This window comes from Canis lupus, chromosome 35, assembly GCF_048164855.1.
Source record: "Canis lupus baileyi chromosome 35, mCanLup2.hap1, whole genome shotgun sequence".
NCBI lineage: Eukaryota > Metazoa > Chordata > Mammalia > Carnivora > Canidae > Canis > Canis lupus.
This window is the reverse complement of record NC_132872.1, coordinates 3117529-3143846: the sequence shown is the minus strand read 5'-3', so window position 1 is coordinate 3143846 and position 26318 is coordinate 3117529. Positions and strand designations below refer to the sequence as shown.

Sequence of the window (26318 nt, the reverse complement as noted above, 5' to 3'; positions counted from 1 at the left end):
AATAAATTTTGACAGCAGTCAGCAAACTAGTCAATAAAGAGCCAGAGAGTAAATATATTAAGCTTTGTGGGCAAAGAGGTAAAAATCAAGGATATTGTATATATATTTATATAACAAAAGAGAAAAAAACCTTCATATTTTTACTGATGAGATTCCACATTTAAATGAGAGTAATAATGATGATAATGATAACATAATAATAATAGAACATAGAATTTTGACCACACAGATGTACTAATGAGAAGACTGGAATTATGTTTTATGGGAAGAGGTAGTCTATCACTGAATTGGGTTTCAAAGTCAGTGTTCCCTACCATCAAAGCTGATGACAAATGTTTATCGGCTAATGTTCATCCGTAATATTTTACATATTCTTTAAAACGGTTTTGTCACAAAAATACTGACATTAATCCATGAAAATGTAATTTTAATTAAAAGAGTCACTCATCACTTGGAAGGCATTTATAGGATTCTGTTAGATTCTTTTCTTGATATCTGCCTTTTGCATGCCATTACATTGCAGCTTAATTACTTCCTACTGAAGATGAGGTAGATGAGGTATGGCTTAATGGTTTGTGAAACACGGAAATTTCTTTTGCATCACATCAAGGTCTAAGATCTGACAAAAACATAGTTTGAGGCTGGAAAACATATCTACCCTGTATCTGTGTAGGAATGGAGATTTTGCTTCTTGTAGCTTGTAGCAGCACGGGAAGTGTACAAAGCAGCATTTTGTGATGCAACATTAGCAGCTGTCAAAACAACTTTACAATAGAAGTTTCACTATAAGCACCGTTTTCCCCTCATAGTATTAGGTTTAATTAAGAAACACTTTCAAGTCTTCAGCAAAAGCTAATTTCCAAAGCCATTTTTTAGTGTGGTTGAGAGCAGTTTTTCTCATTCAGAAAAATTTAACCTTAGATCTATACTCGCAAACTCCTAATGAAACGTGATCAAATCTAACATTAAACTGTTATACAGTAGGTTAAGTCAGGATATTTGCTTCTGTATCAGACAAAAATTCATGAGAGCAATAATGGTTAAATCCATTAGAGTAAATGAAGATTGCTGTTGACATTACTGGTTCAAGGACACATAATAAATTCAAATGCTTTCCACAAAGTACTGCTCATGTAATACAATGAGTAGCCCAAAAGCTTTAAATGCTTTACATTTTCTCAAGCTTTGTAAATCAGTCCAACTAAACTTTTTCAGCTCTATATATACTTCTCCCACCATGAGCTGGAACACATCTTAGTGAAGTCCACTTTGGATTATACCAAAATAATATTCACATACCATGCAATTCAACCATTTAAAGTGTATTATTCCATTTTGAAAATATTCTTGCCTATCGTTGTTCCACAAAGGCTAATTCTTCAGTCACTTCAAACTTGACATGTTAAGTTTGGTAACATCTGTCAACTCATCGAGTCAAGGAAACCATTTGAAATCACTTGCCTTGTTTTTTAATTGACTACTGATGTTGCTCCATGTAGGATTTTATTTGAAAACCAGGATAATCCTGGTTTATCACAATAAAAGTTTAAAAACCAATAGCCTTTACTACTATAACTCCGTTAGTTGCTTGTGTTTAAACTGCTATTAAATTTCACTTGTACTTATTATTCTTCCTTTAAAACATCTTTCACATCCATTTCATTCAATTTCTAGTCTTAATGCCTTGTTCATAAGTTCAGGCCCTCATTACTTTGCCAAAGTATGACAGTGGCATTCCTAAGAAATCTCATTATAAAAGCAGTAAGAGAAAAAAGAAAGACTGAGATTAGTTTTAGAAATTATTTCCCTATAGGGGGAAAAAACCTAATAGCTAATTAATTAATCTGAAACTGAAATATTGCTGAACAAATAAATCCAGACTGTTAAAAGAAGCGATAGCTTCAACTTTCAATTCAGCACTGCATTTGATATAATGTAAACTTTCTTTATACACAATATTCAGGAACATATTTACCATTCAACAACTGTCATCCAAAATGTAAAAGCAAAGCAAATGTAACAGATTAGAAATACAAACTATGATATGAAATACAAGAGAAGAAATGACCCCAAATGCTATTATTGTGCTAAAATAGTCTGTTACCATTGTCTGTTTCTTGGCTACAATCTTATCCTTTTTAATATCACAAAGAACCTAAGTAACGTCAGTTAGCCACTGACCAAGTTCTCCTATAAATAATAGTCTAAAAAATTAGTCTCAGTGATTAAGCAGAACATCAGGCAATGTAGGTAGGTAGTCTCTACTCCTCCCTGCAACAATCATTCTCTTCTCCACTCCTGCTTAGCAAATCATTTCCTTAATGAAAGCCCCTAAAATGTCTCCTGCCTAGTCCCTAATTTTTTATACCCATGGCTTCTGCATGAAATACCTTTGTATTTTTCACTAAATCCTAACATTTTAAAATAATAACTTTCATTTCCAGGTTCTCAGGAGCCCATCCCCCATTTCCTCCCAATCCTGGCATTAGAAAAATAAAATGTCTTAACAGGCAGGTTTTTCTAGGGATAAATAAGTTAGACCTCAAAACTCAAAGCGTTACTGATCAGGCTCATGATCTCATGTTCCCTCATCAGACTTAAGTCCCTCCCCTCTATCCAATGATAAAGCACTAAAAGGTGATGTAGACAACAACATACCAGACTGAAACTTAAGGATCAAGACAGTTCTTCATTATATAAGTACAACAGGCCTATATAGAGAATAATATGCAGCTTCAAATAGCAATATGTGTTGCTCCTTTTGTCCTGGTATTCATTTTATTTTTTCATAATTCCATCTGTCTTTTTTTAAATTTTAAATAATTAATCTATAATCTACTCAATTTCCCCACAATAATTAAGAGTTGACTGAATATATTCTCTAAAATAATTTAAAACACATACTGATCTTGCTCAGCAGTTATTCTTCATGCACCCTTAGAACATCAAAATCAAAACAGATAATGAAAAATAGTTAAAGAAGAATCAGGGGGCCCCCGAGTAACTCAACTCAGTGGTTGAGTATCTGTTTGCCTTTTAGCTTAGGGCGTGATCCCGAGGTCCTGACTCCATCCCACATTGGGCTCCCTGTATGGAGCTTGTTTCTCCCTCTGCCTATGTCTCTCCCTCTCTCTGTGTCTCTCATGAATAAATAAATAAAATTTTTTTAAAAATAAAGAAGAAGAAGTTAAGCCCTGTAGAGAATTTAAAGACAGAGGAAAATACATGGTGGTGGTGGTGGTGGGGGTAAATCAATAAAATTCTATTTAATTTGTCTATCAGCTCCTTTACACAGCTGTGATGAAGAGACAGCAGCAAGTCCTGTAAGAAATAGAGTAGGAAGTACTTTCATCAATAACCAATAACACAAACAACATAAAAGCACTACGGGAGATGAAGCTGGAGAGAAATAACTACCTCCTACTACATTAGGATGTCAATCCTATGATATACAGTTGTTTCTTTTTTTTTTTTTTTTTATACAGTTGCTTCTTAACAGTGTCACGGAAGCTCAACTCTCTCCAAAAAGATCTACAGAAGAGTAAAACAAGTTATAAAATATGTAGAAGCAGTTACTATTAACACATCTGCCTTCAAAGAATGTCAAAACATTTCCATAAAATTCCAATCAGAGTTGAAAATGATAATAACACTTAAGAATTTTTGAAAAACAAACTCTTCAGAGATAACAACTAAGGATCTTAAAAGTACTCAGAAAATAAGAATGAATGACCTTGATAAGTAAATTTAGATTGCCTTAAATATTCTAAATCCTATTTCTTCATCCTGTACCCATACAGTACATTTTGTCACTCTTCTACCAAAGGCCAAAATAAATTACATGAATTCTGAAACTAAATGTCATTAGAAGTCAGTCAAATGAAAAACTTTATCAACAAATAAAAAAACATTTCTGTCAGCCAATTCAGACATCTGAAAACTTAATGAATTTAGATGTGAAAAGCATGAATGTTGGTCATCCACTCAACTGGTTTCTAGAATACTAAGTAGTAGTTGTTAAAAAGACAGCTTCAAATATTGGAGAATCTTGGAGGTCTCCAAGATTGAATTGTGTTTGAATTCAAGGAAGTAATTGGGTATTATTTTTCCAAAAGAATTTGTAAAACAGCATCAGATCCAGATACAACTGTCTTAATGCTTCATCTTCTGTAGAGTGTGAAATAATAGGGGTACAGGGGGGTTAGGGAAAAGCCCACATTAAAGAAAGGCAAACTAACAAAAAAATAACTTGTCTTGTTCTAGACGGACATTTTCTAAAGTAACTGAAAATGATTTAAAAAATTATCAAAACAAACAAAAAAATCAAAACTGAGAAATCGCTGCCAGAAGTAGCTTTCAAAAAATTTAGGAAGTTCTATGCTATGTGTTAACTTAAATGTGGGGAGTCCTCTTTCAGCTTTTTTCCTGAAAATTAGTGCGTCCTATACTGTTCAAAAATGAAGAGGATCTAAAGTCCAAAACACATAACTTTGTTTCACTGTAATAATCAATGGTTCCCAAGTTTTGTCTACTTCTCACAAACTGGTCAAAACTGAAGCAATATCACATTTCTTGAAGATTAGCAATGTCATTTGTTTTATTTTTATTTTTTTTTTAATATTTTATTTATTATTTATTTATTTAAGTCACAGACAGAGAGAGAGAGAGGCAGAGACACAGGCAGAGAGAGAAGCAGGCTCCATGCACCAGGAGCCCGATGTGGGATTCGATCCCGGGTCTCCAGGATCGCGCCCTGGGCCAAAGGCAGGCGCCAAACCGCTGCGCCACCCAGGGATCCCAATGTCATTTGTTTTAAAAACTTTTTAAAATACCTGAGTATAAACTTAATTAATAAATTTGCAATTTTCTGAATTATTCTTTATATTATTATAGTTAACAAAATATTCTTCCAATATGGCATTTAAATGCCCTGATATTTTAATGCTTACAGGATCATAAATTAGGCACTCCTTAGCCTGGCATCAAAATCAGACAACAGAATTCTAAAATCAAGCTTTCTAGTCTTATCTCTTCATCTCCACTCTTACCTCCCCCTTTTCTGTTCTACTCAGAATGGTTATTTACACACTGTCCATCTTGTCTTTGTTTATTCCTTATCAGGTGGAATGTGTTCTTACTCCTCCTACATCCACAGACTTCATTTCAGGTAGCTGTACCCAATCACATGCAAGCTGTAAGCCTAGGTCCAGGAGTGGGGCTCTGCTCTTAGTAGAAAAAAATAAAAACCTTCACATTTAAAACCAAAAGTTTTTGGGACACCTGGGGCGGGGGGGGGGGGGGGGGGTGTGTGTGGAATCAGCGGTTTAGCGCCTGCCTTCGGCTCGGGGCCTGATCCTGGAGTCCCTGGATGGAGTCCCGCGTCGGGCTCCCTGCATGGAGACTGCTTCTCCCTCTGCCTGTGTCTCTGCCTCTCTCTGTCTCTCATGAATAAAGGAATAAAATCTTAAAAAAAAAAAAAAAAAAAAAAGTTTTGGGGAGCCTAAGTGGCTCAGTCAGTTAAGTGTCCAACTTTTGATTCACCTCAGGTCATGATCTTAGGGTCATAAGATTGAGCCCTGCATCAGAATCCAGGCTGGGCATGAAGCCTGCTTAAGATTCTCTCTCCTCTTCCTTTGCTCCTCTCTGCCTTTTCTCTCCCTTTCTTTAAAAAAAAAAGAAAGAAAAAGAAAAACACCCAAAAGTTTTTGTCAGTCAACTCTAAATTTCCTTCTTCTTTTTTTAAAAGATTTTATTTATTTATTTGAGAGAGCAAGAGACAGAGCATGAGTGAAGCCATAGGGGCAGAGGGAGAGGGAGAAGCAGATTTTCCCCTGAGCAGGAAGCCCAATGCGGGACTCATGATCTGGGATCATGACCTGAGCTGAAGGCAGACTTAACCAACTGTTGGTTCAATAGCCTTTCAATAGCCTAACGGTTAAGGGCATGAACTTTGAAGACCTGGATTGTGTCATTAACCAGTTGCACACACTGGGGCAAGCACTTAAATCATTTTGACCCTTAGTTTCCCTATCCACAAAAAAAAAGAGTAACAGTACCCCCTTCTCATAGGACTGCTGTGAGGATAAGGTGAAATAACTTATGTACTGTGTTAATTCAGTGCTTGGCACAGAACAGGAACTCAAATTTATTTGAGTATTATTAGGGTTATGATACTGAATTCGTAAGAATTTCCAGCTTTTTAACTAAGTTAAAAGTTTCTGGTTCTTTTAACTTAGCATATCTGACACACTGCTTGTTATCCTGTTATCTGGCATCTGAAATTGTCTTGATAGCTGTCAGATTTCTAATTAGCTACTCTCTCTGTTTCTGAATTTATCAACTGCAGATCTGCTTACCTACCCTTGTCCAAACACATTCCCAACTTCAGTACACCCCAGATTTTTCTCCTGGTCCTGGCTTCATCATGTTTACCACCTATAGTTCCCAACGATGACACTTAACTGCCATGTAACACACAGACTACAAAGTCTAAATCCAACCTCGCAGGACTATGTAAGTTCTATGTCTTCCATGAAGCCACCAAACTGAATCCTCACTGGTTTATTTCTTCTGAACACCTAAAGCACACGTTGTCTGTGCTACTTGTATAGGATGTGTCAAATTGTGAGTCATGCAGCTCACATGTTTGTTCATTCAGTAATGGTACATAAATAAGAATGAGACCACTTCAAGAGATTCACAATTTGTTAAACTAGAGACTTGTCAAAACAAATGATAAACTCCTTTTTAAACTACAGACACTTATGTACTAACAATGAACATCTCATATGGATTTGAGAAGGGGTAGTCACATAAAATATAAGCACTTAATGGAAAACCAGGCAACCTTCCTCATACAGCCTCTGGTTCCCTGTATTTTAGCACTAATGTAAAATGTTAAAATGGAGATGATTTTCAGAATAACCTCTCTGATCTTGTGTGTAGATGTATGAGCTGGGTATGTGATTACTTTTGTATCTTTACGGAGATATTCTGTTATACAGTGTTAAGCTTTTACATGTATTTTATGTGTAATCAAAGCTTTTAGTGTGAATTATCAATAGTTTTGCAGAGGAAAAAAAAAACGGTTTCTGAATGCTTTGTTAAATCAGACAATGTCAGTGACAGCAATCTGTAGTTCTCTGCTTAATCTTTCTTGGCAAGCTCTGTCCATGCTAGCACTATCTAGGTTCAACAATCACAATGCCAGCAGCTCCTAGTACCGGCAACATCCTCAGTAGCACAAACAGCATTCACTCAGTCCCTTCATCTCCACGAAGAAGATAACTCTAACTAGGTCTGTAACACTTTCTTTCAGTAAGATCTCCCTATTAAAGCTCATACACTACAGATTAGGGATTCAAATAAGGAGAGGAAAACCGTAAGTTACATTAATAACAAGTATAATGAAGGAAATAGTGTTGAGCTAACTTAGTCAAGGGTGAATCAACATTCTTACTCCACTCCACTAGCCCAACTGGTTTAAAAAAAAAAAAAAAAAAGACTATTGTGCAGCTTTTTAACATGATTGTGAATAAAAGTCACAGTCAAGAGGAAAAGCAGATCAACATATGTTTTCAGGCATAAAGAAGTGTTAACTTAGGAGACACATTTTCCAGTGTTTCTTCCTATATTTGTATCTATAGAATTGTATACATTAAGAACTAAAGCATTTTTTAAAAAGGGGGGGAGAAACTAGTGAATATGAGTTAACTATGAATGATTTATTTTCAAAATCCTCTTCATTGTGCAGAGCAAGATCATTCTATAAAATCTTCCTCACATGCAAAGATGGCTCATAACATTTTTACCAATAAAAAATTATGCAAACTGCCATACAATAAAATACAACCATAATTTGCTAAAAGAGTCAGACTATCAAGACAGGTATTCTGTGGCTTACTATTTACAGGAATTTAGAGAACGAATATCAAATTAAAATAAAATACTGAAAATTGTATTAGGTTCTTTACTCCTCAAACCCACACCTCCTCGCCCATGGCAATAAGACTGGCATTTTCTTAGGGTAAAATGGTGACAAGGTGACTAAAAAGAATACAACTGGATATATGTCATTCTAATATGTAGTCTATACGATTGGAAGTTGCAAAGGAACAGGCACCTTAGATAAAATAAAAACACCTGATCACATCATAAATCTGCCAGTGACAATGAATGTTTAATCCCAGTGTGTACCTGACCCTAAACAAAATGATCAATTAGATTTTTATCTTCAGGGACACCTGGGTGGCTCAGCAGATGAGCGTCTGCCTTTGGCTCAAGGCATGATCCAGGGGTCCTGGGATCAAGTCCTGCATCGGGCTCCCCGCATGGAGCCTGCTTTTCCCTCTGCCTGGGTCTCTGCCTCTCTGTGTCTCTCATGAATAAATAAAATCTTAAAAAAATTTTTTATCTTCAACCATGGCTTCAAGTCTTCACCTTCTCACCCATATCCCCAAACATACCATAAGTAAATCTATAATACATTCACAAAAAGATATAAATCTCCCATAGTTGCCAAAAACAGCAGTCCCAAGAATATTTGCCCTTTTCAATGCCTTAGGCTAAAGGAATAAAGCTTTAACCAGAATTTTAGGCATAGCCTCTGGATGCAAAAGTACTCTCCCTTAAAATGACATTTCGGAAAAAAAAATTTTTTTTTCATAGGCTAAGCCAAATTTTGGAAACATAATTGATAACCTGTCCAGGCTGGGTTTTAAAATTTTCTATTTGAAAACCAAATCAAGCTAGGTTCTCAGTTTTCAAAAGCCACAGATTGCTTGACTGCTGGCAAGAGTAGCCAAGTAGGTAATGATTTTTAGTCATGTTGCAAATGGAGCAGAGTACAGGCTTGGGGGCTGGGGAGACTGGAGGAGACAGTACAATATATATAATGAGACCTAAAAGAATGAGGCAGGCAGTTAAGGAAAATGGAAACTGTACGAACTAGCAGTTCTTCTCACAACAACTTTGAGAAGAACTAACTATTGTGATGCATTCTTCTAAACTAAGAACCTACGGAGAGAAAGCCTTGACATGGGTAAACTTTAGAGCACTACGCCCTCTCCAAAAATGAAAGCCATTTAAAACATGAAAGAATAGTAAGGACTGAATAATTAACATTGAAGAACATATACGTGGTTCTAAATATACACACCTTCAGATAGGTATAGGTTCTAGTTATCTTGATTACAAGACAAAAATACCTTACTGTCCATAGACTGAGAGTCCATAAAAGGAACCAAGAAAATGAAGAAGGAAAGCCAATTCCCTTTTTATCAGCTCTACCTGGGGCATTGTGGTGACAGTGAGCAGTGAAGCAAAACTGAGTCTCCATAAGAAACCGTCAGTGACCAGTTAAGGAACCACAGTGACCGGTTTGCCCTGGTTCCTCTCAATTTCTTCTCTCCTTCTAACTGTATTGTCTATAACATGAAAACCCCAGCCTTTGCTTCCACCCCTTTTAGATATTCTAAACCTGGTTATGGCTTAGTGGCATAGCAAGAAAAACTCAAAAAGATCAAAAGATACTGTTACGCTCCTAGTCCCATTCTGCAGTTAGTAATTTCACATGTGTACCTGGAGTCACAGATTTAGACTGGAATCTAGCTCCATCATATATATACTAGATTATACACATTTAGAAAAGTTTCTCAACTTTTTGTGTGCTTATTACTTCTTCATCTAAAAAAATGAAGATAGCAATAGCTCCTCTCAAGCTTAATGTGAGAACTAAATGAGATACTAACAAAACATTTAGGACAATATCTGGTCTTAGTAAATCCTCAATAAATATTAACTATACCAATTATAATGTTTATATCCAAGATACCCACCCTGGCTTAGCACTGTTGTTTTTACAGTGAGGTTACAGAATTGTGACCAGCACATTAAAAAAGAATTTACTAGAACAGAACAGAAAATAGCAGAGTGCAATATGGGAAAGTACTGTTTCAAAATCTTTTTTGTCAGACCCACACAAACTCTCTCTCTCCCCTCCTCCTCTCTCACATGCTGCTGTCTTTCTCTCAGCTGAGCATCCTGCAGTCTTCCTGTGTCGCTTTCCCTCTGTAACCTTCAACAGCTAACACATCTGGCTCTTGCTCAAGGGCACAAGAACATGTTGTATAAAACTCTACAACACTCATCACACTGTGCCTGTTTATATGTATGTCTCTCCCATTAGAATATAAATTCCACAGAAACTATTTTTTTTTAAATCTATTTCTGATACCTGAAAAATACTGAAGGCTCAGTAAATTTTTGTTGAATGAATGAGTAAATCATCAAAATCTAATGGTATTAAAAACGTGCAAAAATTTTTAACTGCTTTATCATTATTGGATCAGGTTTTATTACTGTAAAGAAATATAAATTTAGCTGTTAAGTCACATAAAATCAATAAAGTTGGTCTTCCAAAGTGCCTTTCCACCTGGAAGTGATGAATAAACGTTTACTTAAGAAACTGAAATAGGTGTTGTACATAATAATCTTTGAAAAGTAGAACTTTACTTAAAGCACACGGATGTGCTGCACAGTTGAAGTTGTACTTAAGGAGACCAGCCACATTCATGCTTCTTTATTAGGGACAAAGAAAGGAAAGTGATTAGATGGAAGAAGTTGCTTCTTTTACGTGACAAACTGTCTAGGATCCCCTTTCACAGGTACTGTAGGGACCATGAGAACACATCTAAATAACAACAATGGGCAGGTTCTGAAGTACTTAATATAGAGAAATATGAAGAACTTTCATATTTTCAATATTCATATATCACCATCATTCTCAATTCTACTTAAATGTAAGAATCAAAGTAATACAAATACACCAACTCTTCTTTCATTCCATCACAAAAAGGCAAAACACTAGAAGTAAATTCTAAAGAAACACTTTTCACCATGCTTACAAACATCAAAGTCAAAAGCTGACGGTCTACTAAATCAAGGTTACATATAACACTTGGTTATACACTTGTCAAAAAATTTGTCAAAAAATAAAACAAAATAAAAGTCTGCTCTAAAATGAGACTTAACTTTTTAAGGTATGGGTTCCTTTAAAGTGATCTTCTGAAATACCTGTTTCTAAATCAGTACTTAGCTAAAACACTAAAAGCTCCAATTTATCAGGATTACAACTTTCTTAACACAGTAAAATATATACATAAAACATTAGCACTTTGCTTCTTCTCCAGACTAATGAAGAAGAATGATAGTTTTACCTAACCCTACACTTATTAAATATCTTAGGAAATAGCTATTTCACAAAAATCTCCTTTTGTCATTTCAAATATATTTTAAGCTGTTAGGAAACTCTATTTGAAAGTAATTTACTGGGCTTGGACATTAAAGCCAAGTCTTAACAGTTGGGACTGATTTATTGAAAGAAAAAATAAGAGTTGTGATACACACTCTTAAGAAATAAAACCGGTAACAGTGGCAACACTCTGCTGCTATTTGTTAACCATTCTCTCCTGTATTTGGAATGGGAATTTTAATGACCCTAGGAAGGGTGGCAACACTCACCAGTATGAATCTTCTCGTGTCTCTGTAGCAGGTACTTCTGTATGAAACGCATGTCACATTGACTACATTGAAATGGTTTTTCACCTTAAAATAATTTCACATCCACAAATTAGTTACTGGATAAAACACAGTTTATAGTGACTATTTCTGAGGAAAGATAAATCTTAGAAGCCCAAATTCTGGAAAATTCCAAATTATCTACACAATATTTTTATACTGTTCGTTAATTTAATACAATTTTGCTCAATTTTCCCCCACAATTATAAAATTCACATTCTCACAATCACACATAGATTAAATCAAATCCACTCTATATCCAAAAAAAAAAAAAAAAAGAAAGAGAGAAGAGAGGAGAAGAAAGAAAAAAAGAAAGGAAAAGAAAAAAGAAACAATTTAAAACAATGTAAAAATCAGGAGACTAAAAAGGGCTCTGGGTTCTCTACTGTGTTTTAAAAGGCTCCTCTCTCTTTTTATCTGAAAAAAGACCCGCCTACCTTGTTCTCCATGGCTAACTATCCCTTTATATGCCCTTTCAATTATTTTCTCTGGAACCTTCAGAACTTTCGAACATCTTCCTCCCCCTCCCCCCGCCTTTTAAAAAAAATCTTGACATCATTCTTCCTCTGCTAGAACCTTTCCTTCTAAGTATTCTTGAGGTTTGCACTATGCAAACAAACTTTTCAGAGATCCTAAAACATTCTCACCTTATTACTTTTTCTCCTTCCTTTCCAACCATAACTTCTGAAGAGTAGTTTACTTCAGTTCTCAAATTTTCCACCACGTGCCTGTGCTTTAACCCTTATACTCTGCTTTCTTAAAAGCTATGTGATCTCTTTAGTATTTATTCCAATATTTTTTTCCCCCTCAATTCTCTATCTTCCCTGCTGGTTGTGTCATTGCTCATCACACCCTCCCTTGAACTATTCTTTTAGCTTCTGAGACACTCTATTGCCTAGTTCATTAAACCTACCTTACTCCTCTATCTTCCTCACCCCACATCCCTTAATTTAACCTACATGACTAGTCTGTTTCCCCAAGGATCTGTGATTAGTCCTTAGTTCTCTGCTCTCTACAATGTCATGGTCTTAATGATCATTTTTTAATATTTGAAATTCATATTTCTTAAATTCATATTTCGAATTCCATCTGGACGTCTTGTAGAGAAAAATAAATGTTGACAGGCTTTTAATAATACATTCTTTAACTGTTTCTCTAGCTGAAAAGAACACATTAAGCCAGATAAGTGTCCAATTAAGACTAATTAATTTTGCACATCCCTGCTCACTGTTTCCTCATTTAAAGTTTTTCCTGGTTTCCTTCTGACATTCTGGCCTGTGGTAATCTCTGATTTAAAATGCCAGGTTAGCTACAGTCTTAGAAATGAATGACATTTACACGAGAAGGTGAAAATAGCAACAACAATAATCTTAATGGCTATAAACCCATTTTAATTCAAGAAATACCTGTATGAATGAAGACATGTCTCTGTAAGTGATAGTTCGTTCTAAAGGCAGCATTGCAGTGCTCACAAACGTGAGATTTAGGGGTTTTCAAACCAAGTGATCCATCCTCATTTATTGTAAGGATCTAGTTTAAAAAAAAAAAAAAAAAGGTAAAAACAAAAGAAGTTTTAAAAACAATACTAACCTATAAAAAAGGTAATGCCTTTTAATGCAAATAATGGTCACCAGAAATTATGAAAATTTTTTCCCTAATCTTGAAAAGGCTGTTAGAATAATGTTATCATTAACTGTAGAAAAGTACAATGTGACTCAGTAGTCTGTCCCCTCTTCTCCAAAGGTAATCTCTGACAAGAGTCCCTAAATGCTCTCTGCTGGGGTGATGATAATTTTATTTTCAATTTCAAATTCTCACATAGGTAGGACAAAAGTTTTATGCTTTGGATAGACATGCGGTAAATATCAATCAGTACAGGACTGGCTAAATCATGGAAAATGAAAGCCATTTATCATTATGTGGTTATAAAATTAAATGAGAAAGCTCCATATATACTTATATGGGAAAAGCTCCAGGATTTATTAAGTATGAAATGCAAGGTTTAGAATACAGTACATAATTTTGCAAAGTTTTGTACATAAGAAAGTACATCCAAGGATACACATTTGTATATGCATAAAAACTATTTAAGAAGGACACACATGTAATGCATAAAGCCTCCGTTTGTGATGGCTGGGAAACTTGGCAGAGGGAAGATAAAGTGGAAGGGGGACTCTATATTGTTTATACTTAAACACTTTTCTGAACCATATAAATGCTTACCTATTTTTTTTTTTTCTGACTAAAGAGAAAAGAGCAACCTAAGTTTTCAAGTCATCTAGCAAAGAATTTGAAATCTGATTCAGTCTAGGATCTCTAAGATTATTCATTCTAGGACTACTAAACTATTGTTGAGCAAATTCCTAAAAACATTTGCTGGATAAATAGAATGGGTATTGGAAGGAAGACAGGTGACGACAAATCGTATCTTCCTGGGCTTCCTGAGGTTAATATTATGGGCCTGGTCAGGATAGTGCCAGAGAGAAGCTCACCTTTGGGTTTCACGTATTCCAATTTCTCAACCATTTGTTCCACATCCAACATTAAATTGTCTCTCTCATCAGGCACATGGCAGAGTAAAAACAATCTTTTTTTTTTTTTCTCATTACTGAGGAGACTTACAACATGTCAGAATATGGCGTGAAGATAAGCAGCAAAGAAAACCAGTAGGAGATCAGATCATGAGGAGCATGGCAAGTAAGAGGGAAACAATATTGGAGGTGGGCACATGTAGCACAGGAGCTACGAAACTGTCTCCCACACAGGATAGAAAAATCTAGGGAACATCTCGAGAAATACAAAGGCCTGTGGAAACTGATTAGGGCCTGTAAACACACAGCTATGATCCCCTTCTCAAACCTAGAAAAAAGGAGAGCTAAAAGGGAAAAGTCTTTAATTTTTGAAACATTTTTTTACTTTAAACTCAAGAAGACAACTCAGCCTGTACTGTATGTAAATCAATGGTAATTATTATGCAAATTATACAGGATATTTGGGTTCTGGGCAAACTGCCAATGTGACCAACAATGCTTCAAAGTCTATGCACCAGAGCCATAAAGAGAAACATTTGGCACAAGAATGGAAGTGGGTGTCACAGCTTCCTGATGAGAGTCAGTGAGAATAGAAAGTTCCATCCCTGGCCAGTCGGTTTAAATTTTTTGATCCCTCTAAGTCACAAAATAATATGCAAGTTAACACTGTACAAAACAAAAAAACATAAAATCTTTCCAAAGAAGATTCAAAATACTTCTAACATAAAACAAATCACAAAAAGATGTTAAACATTTTATATAAAACAGAACTAGAACAAGATAGCACCAGGTATTTTTTCACATATGTTGATAACAAATAAGAAGATCCAAGTGCCAAAACACATGGCAGCTCAGTAGCTTTCTGTGGCATAGCAACTGCGAGGAGAGTCTCTGTAAGGAACAAATGTGGCCCAAGTTACTTAATGTGAAACGGATGTTACCCCTGACTGTACAAAGCCCTTTTATGAAGAGTTAAGGAGTTCTAGGTCATTGTTTTCTGGCAGTGGAGGTAATGCTGCCTTTCACTGTGGATTCAAGCCTTAAGTCAAGGTGGATTTTATGGATGAAACAGCTAACACTGGCTTGTGAATAAAAAGACTGAAAAATCTAGCATATTTAAACGTTCAAAGACAGAAAAATCAAATTCTTAGACATTTTATATTTATTTATTTTTAAGATTTTTATTTATTTATTCATGAGAGACACACACAGAGAGGCAGAGACATAGGCAGAGGGAGAAGCAGGCTCCCTGGAGGGAGACTGACAGGGAAGCCCAAGGTGAGACTCAATTCCAGGACCCCAAGGATCACACCTGAGCCAAAAGCAGATATTCAACCACTGAGCCACCCAGGTGTCCCAACATTTTTATATTTACTATTTCTTTCCCTTTCTCTTTTTTTAGGCCAGAAAAACATATATTTGTATTATGGACACTGAATAAAATTCATCTTGTCTCAGAAGAGCACTAGTGGCTCTTCCAATGTGTAATCTGTTTTAAATATAACCACATGATTTTGTCTTTTTTTTTTTTTTTAAGATTTTATTTATTTATTCATAAGAGAGAGAGAGGCAGAGACACAGGCAAAGGGAGAAGCAGGCTCCATGCAGGGAGCCCAACATTGGACTCAATCCCGGGTCTCCAGGATCAGGCCCCGGGGCTGAAGGCAGGAGCCAAACCGCTGACCCACCCAGACTGCCCGATTATCTCTGCCTTATTCACCACTATTACTCCCAGTATCCAAAATGGTGTCTGAAACATAGTGAGACTCTATAAAATGTCTAATGATATTGTTGCCTGCTACCTATACCAAATACCGTCACAGCTCACCACTTTCATTCTTTTTAAAGATTTTTGCCAAATGTGATAATTTCTCAAGGTGATAATTCCCAAAACTTCAATTTCTGGAAGCCACTAAATAGTGCTATAGAGATGTGCCTATACAAAGAACAAGGCCCTTAGTGGATAAGAAATGGCACATTAATATAAGCAAAAATTTTTTCCTTGGCATAGCCGTGGTTTCCTTTCTTGTTCACACCCTTTCAAGATCTTTGAGTAGAATGTGATCTACCTGTTAAATGTGTTTGCCTTAGAGATTAGCAATCTCATTTGCTACTAAACCAGTACCATGAAATACTTTTGCTTTTCTTTTTCCTCTCAACACATGAACATTATTACAACTAAAGACTTTAAATTTTAAGGTTTAAATCCTAAGATGCCTGCTATAATATTTCCACATGATTTATCTTACTTCCTCTCATTCCTACTTTTGGAGAAATATGGTATATTATAAAGACCAAGAAATCAGGTTTTATCAAGAGTGCAGAAATTAGTAATAGTCTAAACAGTACTTAACATATTTGATTTTCTTAACAGTTTATAAATTTAAAACACAATTTTTCAGTAAAAAAATTTAAAACCAAATGGAACTCTTCAATTAATGTGCTTTCTTAACTTCATGGTCTATTAGTAGATACATTTTTTGTTCTGAGTCAAATCTATTACCAGCTAGCTACTATATACAGTGATGACTGTCTTAAATAATACATCAATTTTCATAAGGCAAAGCACTAACAAAGCTTTATGAATTTAGAGATTTTTTACTCAAGTGTCACTGCTACTGAAGAACCTAACACCCTTCAGTGAGAAAAAGTTTTGCTGTCTAAAAGGCAGAAATGACTTTCTCCATTCTCTTTGTTACATACTATTAACATTATTAAGGTATATTTTAAGGTAATGATTATTGGTTTTATCATACATTTTCAACCTAAATAATCTAAACCACCAAAACCTAAAAGACAATGTAGAGGAGATGGTTTAAATTTCTCATGTATTCTGAGTCAGCTCACTGCAACTGGGGGTAGAGAATGAGATCTTCAAAAATTCTCTTTATTTTTCAAATCCAATTAGAAATAAAAGAACAAAATAAATAAATAAACAAACAAACAAATAAATAAATAAATAAAAGAACAGTGCCATCCCAAAGACATACAACAAAATAACATAGCCATAACTGTCCACAGCAATAACCAGCACAACATCTGAGCCTCCTGGTCACCTCTAATATCCCACCCTGGCACTGTCAGTTTAATTCTTGAAGATTTTCACTATCTCTCCATACTAGATTTTACACATTACAAATTTCATTTTTAAACAAGCTTTTGACAGTTCCAGAACACAAAAGTCACTCTATTGTAAGCATGGTACAACTACTAATACTCAGCATAATAACCCTGAGTTTTGGAAAAGGTCTTTTAGGTTTCCTATGTATTTGGCAAAAAAAAGTATGTGATATTTTTTTAAAAAAGATTTACATCAAAATGTTTTAAGTTAGGATTCAGTTTTGTGAATCCTAATATGTCTTTCTCAATGAGAGATATTAGTAAAACCAACACATGACTTTGTCAAAGTCAAGTTATAGGTAATTTACCCAGAATACATAACTCCCTAAGAAAACCGGAGAAATAAAATACTAATACACTACTTTACTTTTATCTTCTTCATTTTTCTCTTAAGTAGTGTTTTGTACTTCCATTCCCCATATCTTACAATCAGTTCTTCAGCTTCAAAGTTACTTCTTCCACAATCAAGTCAACACACAGAGAAAATATGAAATATGCCTGGTATATCTATTTCTCTATATCCTTTAATTAAGTTTTCCTCATTTATATAGTTCAATTTAAGATCTTTTTGATATCTACATCGCAAATCTTCTCTGGGAACTAATCGTGTATAATATATTGCTAAGAAAGGACTCTATATAATTTATAATCTATTTGATTTGTGGAATACTTTGGTCATTCTTGAGTTCAGCAGAACTCTGAATAATCAATTCCTACTCAGACCGTGTAAAGGGTTAAACAAACTACAGCTCCTTTCTTCCCACCTGATAAGAAATTCTGTACATAATAGGCACCCAAACTGCTGAGGGAATGAAAAAGGAGATACATTTCAAAATAAGAAACAAGGAATTAAAAGTACTCTGCTCGATCTCATGCAATTACTAAGACATTTGAAAAGATCCATACAACGTATACAATACTGGATTAAGGTAATATTGTTATATTTTTCTAAAAAAGATTCTTAAAGTTCATTGATGTTGACTCAATAATCCTCACAGAAACCTTCTGTGGTGAGAAACATTATTTCCTAATTCACCTAACAAGTCAGTATCAAAGTCAAGTGGTAAGAGCCATTCCTTACTTCTTATTCCAGAAACTTCTAGTATTGAGACTTAAAATTCTCGGAGTTCCTGAGTGGCTCAGTCAGTTCAGCAGTTACCTTAGGCTCAGGTCATGATCCCCGGGTCCTGGGATGGAGCCCTACATCAGGCTCCCTCTGTCTCTCTGTCCCCTCCCCCTGCTGTGCGTGTGTGCACACACTCTCAAATAAATAAACTCTTTTTTTTTTTTTTTTTAAATAAACTCTTAAAAAAAGAAAGAGATTCCAAAACGTAAACGTAAATCACAATTGCCTTGGACTCTTTTCAGGTATAAATGGAAACCCCCTCAATAAGCATCCCCAAGGACAGGACCTCAGTATATGTAACTGAAAAAATTCTATAGGTGACTCTAATGAGAGCCAGGAGGAGACCCACTGACATGAATGCAAGAAGAATGAATTAAGTTTACTAAGACTTTTCACGCATTTCTGATAACTTTAGTTCTCCACAGCACTAATTCACAACAAAACAAGATCTCAAAGGGGCAATGGAACTAGGTACAGCAATGTAAAAAAGAATAGCATGTCATTAAGGAATGAGACAACGAAGCAATTAAGCGTCAAGAAAACACTTAAAGTCTACCAGCCAGGAGTTTTCAAGGTAAGGGGGAAAAGTCCTAATATCTCAGTCCTTCCAAAGGGCGCCATTATAATACATATGATTTTTTTTAAACGTTTACACATAACAGATATCAGACTAGACATTATAGTTCAAATGCACTATATTTAAAAAGAACACATTAAAGATCCCCAACAAAGTTAAAATTAAATTAAATTTGACATTTAAAAGGGATAAGATTTTATTATGCAGAAAATTACTTTCATGTTAGCTTAATCCATAGTACCAAATAATTTGACCTAGCTAATATTCCCTAGCTTCACAACTCTCTTCTTCAGGCATGCTGCCAAATGTATTCTGGCAATTTTCAAATACCGAATTTACCTTTGCCATATTATAGAGGCTTAGAAAGCAATTACTGCTTAAAATCCATGGCAGCTAAAGATGACTTAACATCACAGAACTTTACTACAGAGCTGATCCTGAAAGGAGTTACATGGATCCGTAAGCTCTAATATTTTAACTAGAAGTCTATCACATTAGTTATATTTCCTACACAGACCCCCAATCTAATAGGACACAATGATGGCACACACTCAAAATATTCATAATGGCCAAATTCAAGATGTGGGAAAGGTTATGGGGGAGAGTAGAGTCCTCTAAGCATAATAAATTATAATTCTTAGTGAAACTTAAAAATGTTTTTAAGAAATTTAAAACAAGCAACACACTGATTTATAAATGTGAGATAAGCTTTTCTTTCTCTTTTTACAAAAAGCAGAAACCTGTTACTTTAATGAAAAATATCAAGTGTCAATTCTTCAAAACATGCTTGAGAAAATATAAACTCACTGGTTCTGCCTCAAATTCTAAGACTTCAGACACAAAAACTATTTATCCAAAGATTGTAGACCAATGTTAAAAACCATCCACAACCATTCTGTTACATGTAACATGTCATGACAATTTAAAAATAATTGTTTCTGTTATTCTCACAACCTCATCTTCCATTTTATTCCTAGTTATTTCACTCTCCTAAGAATTCCCTAAAGAGACCTCTGCAAAACATTTTCTTATATATACTTTAAATAGGCCAAATCTTTCATCTAGCAATTATATATATACTTACATAATACCATTAGAAATAGTCTAATACATTATGAGTTTATCTACAAATTAGACAAGCAAAATAGCTTAAGACCTCTAAAAATCTGATCTATATTTAGAAACACCTAGAACATACCACCAACTAAAGATTCCAAGTAACACCCTAGTAGAAAATAATAATCTGAGTTTTAGTCAGAATTTTAGGATACAAAAAAAAAGCAAACAAAAAAAAAAAGAATTTTAGGATACCTTATACTCAAGAATAGCACCAGAAAAAAAAAAAGGTAATATCAAGAAAACTGCAAAATTTTCCAAATATTGTTTTTTTAAAGACTTTATTCCCCATAGATTGGCAGCAAACCCAAAATAACATAATTACTATCGTAATTTTATAAATTCTTTTCCTCAAAACCTTGTATTGTTCTATATATGAAGAACTTGATTTATTCGTTACTGTAAAAAAAACAAAAATATATAAGTCACTGAGAAAAAAGTTAACCCCAAAGAAACAAAGGGAAGGAGAAAGCCAGGGAGGGATTTTACAAACACAAAATATAAAATATAAAATAATTAAGGAAGAAAAAAAGTTTAGTATGGACAGTAACTAAAAAAATTAATTAAAATTTAAACTATAATGAAATGTGCATCTTAAGCCACAAAAAACGAAGTCTCACACTTGAAAGTACAGAAAGACATGCCCTCTGATTGATTCAGTAGCATATGAAGATCTATACATAAATATTTTAAGTGCAGCATTATTTAAAATGAAGGCAAAGAGAAGACAACTTCCAACAGAGAGCAATCACTGAATATGTGATATATCAAAAAATAATACATTGTGCAGCTAAAAAATCTTCACAGACCATTAATAACTTTAAATGTAAATATCTCTTACACACTTAAAAAAGATCACAACATTCAATCAATCTATATACACAAATTTGAATACAGAAAAGGAATATGGCAGAAAAATTATGTTAGTTATTTCTAGGCAATAGGACTATGGGTTATTTTATTCTCTATATTTTTTAATTTTCTATAACAGGTATAACATATATATCCCAAGAGCTGTAGTACGTTGTTAATGTTTACCAACAGAGTAAGGAATCAGGTGGTGGGAAGTGTTTGCTGATATCCATGGTGTAAATATTCTCACTATGGCTAATTTTAAGTTACCAATGATCTTAGCACTTGCTTGCAAAATTCCTGTAAACTTAGCAATCAGCTCTGGCAAGCCAACCAGCTGGCTCCAGCGTATCACTGGGTCCAAAAATAGACATGTTATATAAATGATGATGACGATCTAAATCACAAATGCAAAAACAGGGAGCCATCAAAATTAAAAGGTCATGTTATATTATCATCTTTAAAAAAATCCTTCATCACTTTACTGAGGGAAAGATGAAAATAACTATAAAGATGTAAACATACTATTCAGGGTTCAGAGATTTCCCAGGAATATCAAAATGCTACTTACACTCAACTATTAACTATACTGAAGAGGAAAAAAAGCAAGCAGTTACTACTAGTATTTACTAGGTCACTTATTTATTAATCTATTCACTTACCCATCAAGTATTTATTAAGAGTCTATAGGCTCTTGGGATACAACTGTGAATAAAATGAAGTCCCTGCCCTCATGGAGCTTACATTCTAGTACAGGTATCCCAACCTTTCCCTGATGAATAACTGGTGCTCTGAATTTTCCTGAAATCCTAATATTAAAATAAATAAAACTAATATGAATGAAATGCAAGGTCAGAAAAGAGAGACGTGGAAAAAGAAAATTTTGTTTTTAGAAAAAAGATGGGTGAAAAAAAGTGGAAAAATTAAAACCAATGGCCCACCACCTCCATGCAAACACGCACCCCGATCCTCCTGGTGATTCTGATACAACATTCCAACTTTACTAAGCCACGTGAGATTTTTGTTTGCCTTATGGTCCAGTCAGGTTCCTGCCCTTAATATTAACCAGTAGTAGTTTGGAATTAGTAGGTTAGGGACTACCGTCTTAATATATTCTCTTACTTTTGCAGGAGAACGTTGTTTCCGTTTCTTCTTTTTCTGTAAGTCTACTGGCTCTCTGATTTGTTTTTTGTCTCTCATCAGTTGCTCAGATACATCAGTAAAAGTAATTTCCTGCTTTACACTTATCTGTTAAAAAAAAGAAGCCAATTTTAGAAATAAACAAAAAGTCCATTGTGACAAAGCCATTGCATGTTTAATCCTTTGCTAAGCCTACATATAGGTGTTTCCAAAATGATTATCTATGTATGTGAGTGCAATAGTGTTGAAGAGTTCATTAATAAGAACTAGGAAAATAAGAATCAAGAGTATATAAACTAAGGAATAGACTAAGATTTTACAAAAATCTATCAGGAAAAGAAGATTAGATATCCTGGGAAAAGATTTTAAAACCAAAGAATAAAGGAGAAGCCAGGACAAAGTAAGATCAATTTCACTGCCACATCTAAGGAAACTGATGCTGAAGTTTTAGAAGCACAAAAAGAAGCTTATACTCCAAAAATCAGTAAAATACTGGGCAAGAGAGGGGTATTCAGACTTCACAGTAGGCTTTCTCTCAATTTATAAAATATCATGAAAACAACACAAAATTCTGAAAGGTAATCACATCAAAAGAAAAGTAAGACAAACAATGAAAATTTAATTATCTTTAAACTCAACACTCAGAGTATCTTAGCTTTAGCCTGTACTTTCCTGGCCTATACATCAAACCATCACCGAATGAAGATGTTTATGCATATGGCTTAAGGTCACTGCTATGTTCAAGACAATACTAAATACACAACAAATAAATGCCACAAGATGCTATCCTATCTTCAGATCTCCGTTTTCACAAATAAGAAAGATGCTTGTCCTAAAACAAAAAGAAAAAAACAAAAATGCACCAAGACACTTAGGTCAGTAATGGTAGTGCCAATTCTCATCACAACTGATCGTAGTCATCTGCTCTTTAATACTACATTTTGCATCTATCCTTGAAATGAAACACAAGAACCTTAAAACTAAAAACCTTTCAAGTCAGGTTGCCCGGGGGACTTAGTGGTTTAGCGCCTGCCTTCAGCTCAGTGTGACCCCGGGGTCCTGGGATCGAGTCCCGCATTGGGCTCAGTGCATGGAGCCTGCTTCTCCCTCTGCCTGTGTCTGCCTCTTTCTCTCTGTGTCTCTCTCATGAGTAAATAAATAAAATCTTAAAAAAAAAAAAAAAAAAAAAAACCTTTTCAAGTTAACAGGCTCTGAAACATATTAAACATCCTTGACCTTTCCACCATGTGAGGTTGCAATGAGAAGTCTGCAACCTGGAAGAGGGCTCTCACTCCACCATGCTGGCATCCTGATTCTAGACTTCTAGCCTCTGAAACCGTGAGAAACAAACCTCTGTTCTTTATAAGCTAGAATAAATAAATAACTTCTCAATAACAATCCAGGAAGTACCATGTACCAGTGGCTACATTTTCCAAAACATACACTAAAGGATGGTGCAAAAGATTATAAATATCTTACAGATTCACAGTGTAAAGGTGGAAGGAAGACAGCTGTGTAAAAAGGATTCAGGAGGAAAATGCGACATAAGGCAAGGATTTCAGGATGACAAAATAATGAATCAGAAGCTTTCATAAATTCCTGAGGTGTAGGCAGTATAAGAATCAGAAATCAAAAAGAACCCTGGTACAAAAACAGGATATAAATGATTACTAGGTTAATCATTCTACCAGGTTATAGAAGAGTAATAGCGAATCTTCTTATGGCTTCTTTTGGTATCATTATTTGCAACATAAAATAAAATGGTAAAATCACCAACAACAAGGCTTTGGAATACAGACATGTTACTACCTCTGAAGTGATGTGTACTGAAATAACAAAACTTAGGCTGGGTGTGAGACAGGAGGGATGATTACAGACTATGTAAGCAGCTGCTGAACTGCTCTGCCCCATTTTGCAAGGGCACCAAGAAGTAATTCCAACATTTCTGTCAGCTTCTAAACTGTAAAAAAAAAAAAAAAAAAAAGAAAAAGAAAAGTGAAAAAGAAAATGTAGGCATGAAGCAGTAAGAAATAGAGGGATTCCTTTTAGCAAAAGTGCTGAGTATAAAGCAAATTCTCAATAAATTCTGCATTTAACAGATATTCACAAACCAAGGAAGAGCCTTTATGTGTAAACAGTGAAAAGAATTAATCAATGTATCTAAACTTTTCAGTTATCTCTACATATATAGAAAGTGGTATATGTACTAGCATTTTCAAATGTAAGGCATACTTTTAACATTTGAAAGCACAGCCTCAAACCTAGAAGTATCAATGGATTGAAACACTGTGAAGGTTAGGCACACAGGAAGTTACATTTTCAGAATGTATCAACAGGCTTATTACCCATAAATGGAATAAATTAATCTCTTCTACATATAACATAACCACACACTAAAGTATACACATCCAGCCTAAGGTGCTTAGAAAAGATGGAGGTAGCTCCAAACATAAAGAGATGGATAGGTATGATGATAATAGTAAGTCAGCTGGAAAGAATGAGTCACAAAAAGTCTGAGAAAACCTAAGTCTTCTTTGGCCTTAAGAAGACAACCATAACCACATGTTCTTATAAAAATGTGAAAACTCTTTTTTAAAGTAGGCTCCACAGCAAGCATGGAGCCCAGCATGGGGCTTGAACTCATGATCCTGAGATCCAGACCTGAACTGAGATCAAGAATCAGATGCTTAAACCCACTGAGCCACTCAGGCACCCCAAAACATAAAAACTTCTTAAGCATGATAAAAGAGACCATAATTCATCGATGTTGTTTATTCATTCCTTTGAGAACTATCTTTACTAGAAAATCAAGTTCTCAGTGTTATTTTTCACTTAAAATAAACCAAAGTGTAATTAATCAAAGCAGCATCTACAGATACGTGATATCTGAAAAGACTAGTTTGCTGGATTTTTGAAACATTCATTAGAGCATCAAGGAAATCAAGACTAGGAAATATGTCAAATTAAAAAAAAAAAAAAAACAGAAACTTTGGTTTCTTCCTTATCACTTAAGCTTTACCATTCCACCTCATCCCGTGTATAACTTCTTCTCAGATGAGACCTGAATTTCAATGCTATTTTCACTACCAACCCAGACATAGCATCAAACTGTCAATCACCCATCCTCCTATCCTTCTTTCATAAGCTCTGACAAACTCACCTAAAACCTGAAGCCCCCTCTAGACCTCTCCCTTTGAGACTAGGGAAGTGGTCAGGGAGGACTCCTATGTCATACCTACCTTCCATACTCCTCTAACTTCCTCCCCAACACTTTTAGAAGAGGTAGAGTCCTTGCCCCTTGCCACAGCCCAAGCTGGTACGTTCTTGCTACTTCTAAAATATACCTATTAAATTGATGTTTTCCTCATTTTTTATTGCTCTCACTTCATTCTCCTGATCTTAAATATAAAGGCAATCTCTCTACAGGGAAAAAAAATCCTTCCCTCGATTCCTATGATCACTAGTACATCAAGCCCAGAATCCACAATGACTCTTTCAAGACTTTTTTCATTTCTGGCCCCCAAATAAACAAACTATCCTACTTTTATATTTATTTTATGCACTTGTATCTTATCTTGATATCTACAAGAAAGATATTCTTTGGTATTTCCCATAATGGCTTATTTATTCGTGCAACAGCTACTAAGTGCTTGCTATGTGCTAAACTCAGTCTTAATTTTTGTTAATAATTTAACAAAAGCTTTATAAATTTACTAAAATTCTAACACGTACAGAGCATAATTCTAGATACTGAGAATATATTCAAAATATAATAAGGTCTCTTTTTCAAAGGCCTTAAAAATGTACGTGGGGAGTTTTGATGCATTACAAAAACAAAATGAAACAAAACAAAAACAAAAACAAAAATCCCACATCTAGCAATTTAAGATAGTACATGTTAGACTCAAACTAAATGAATGCTACCAGGAATAAGGGCAGGAATCAAAGGGAAAATTAATGAGATTGGAAAGAACCACAAAAGGCTTCATGAATGAAACAAGAGACTTAATCAGAGCTACAAGTGTATCATATATACATACTCCTTTTATTTTTTCCTTCCAAACCTGCTACCCTTCCCAACTTCTTCCTTCCAGATTCAATAATCTTAATAAGTGATATAACAAATGTGAAATATACTAAAATAAATTTGCCAGATATAGTGTGTGATGAATAAATATTTCATTTGGGTTGCACATTTTAATCTACCCTCTACTCACAACTCCCAGGTTAAGAAGGATCATATTGGATTCTTCCTTTTCTTCATTATCAGTTTAACCTA

The 26318-nt window shown here is 34.8% G+C and overlaps 1 protein-coding gene across 5 annotated transcripts in view; it reads right to left on the bottom strand.

Moving 5' to 3' along the window:
* Positions 1 to 26318, bottom strand: part of ZNF148 (zinc finger protein 148) — a 119678-nt gene that overhangs the window by 20223 nt on the left and 73137 nt on the right. For all 5 annotated transcript variants that reach the window (XM_072811819.1, XM_072811815.1, XM_072811816.1 and 2 more), the window contains 3 exons: positions 22022 to 22147; positions 12984 to 13107; positions 11521 to 11604 (listed from right to left, as the gene is read on the bottom strand). In XM_072811819.1, the coding sequence (XP_072667920.1) occupies positions 11521 to 11604; positions 12984 to 13107; positions 22022 to 22147 (334 nt within the window). The remainder of the gene's footprint in view (positions 1 to 11520; positions 11605 to 12983; positions 13108 to 22021; positions 22148 to 26318) is intronic.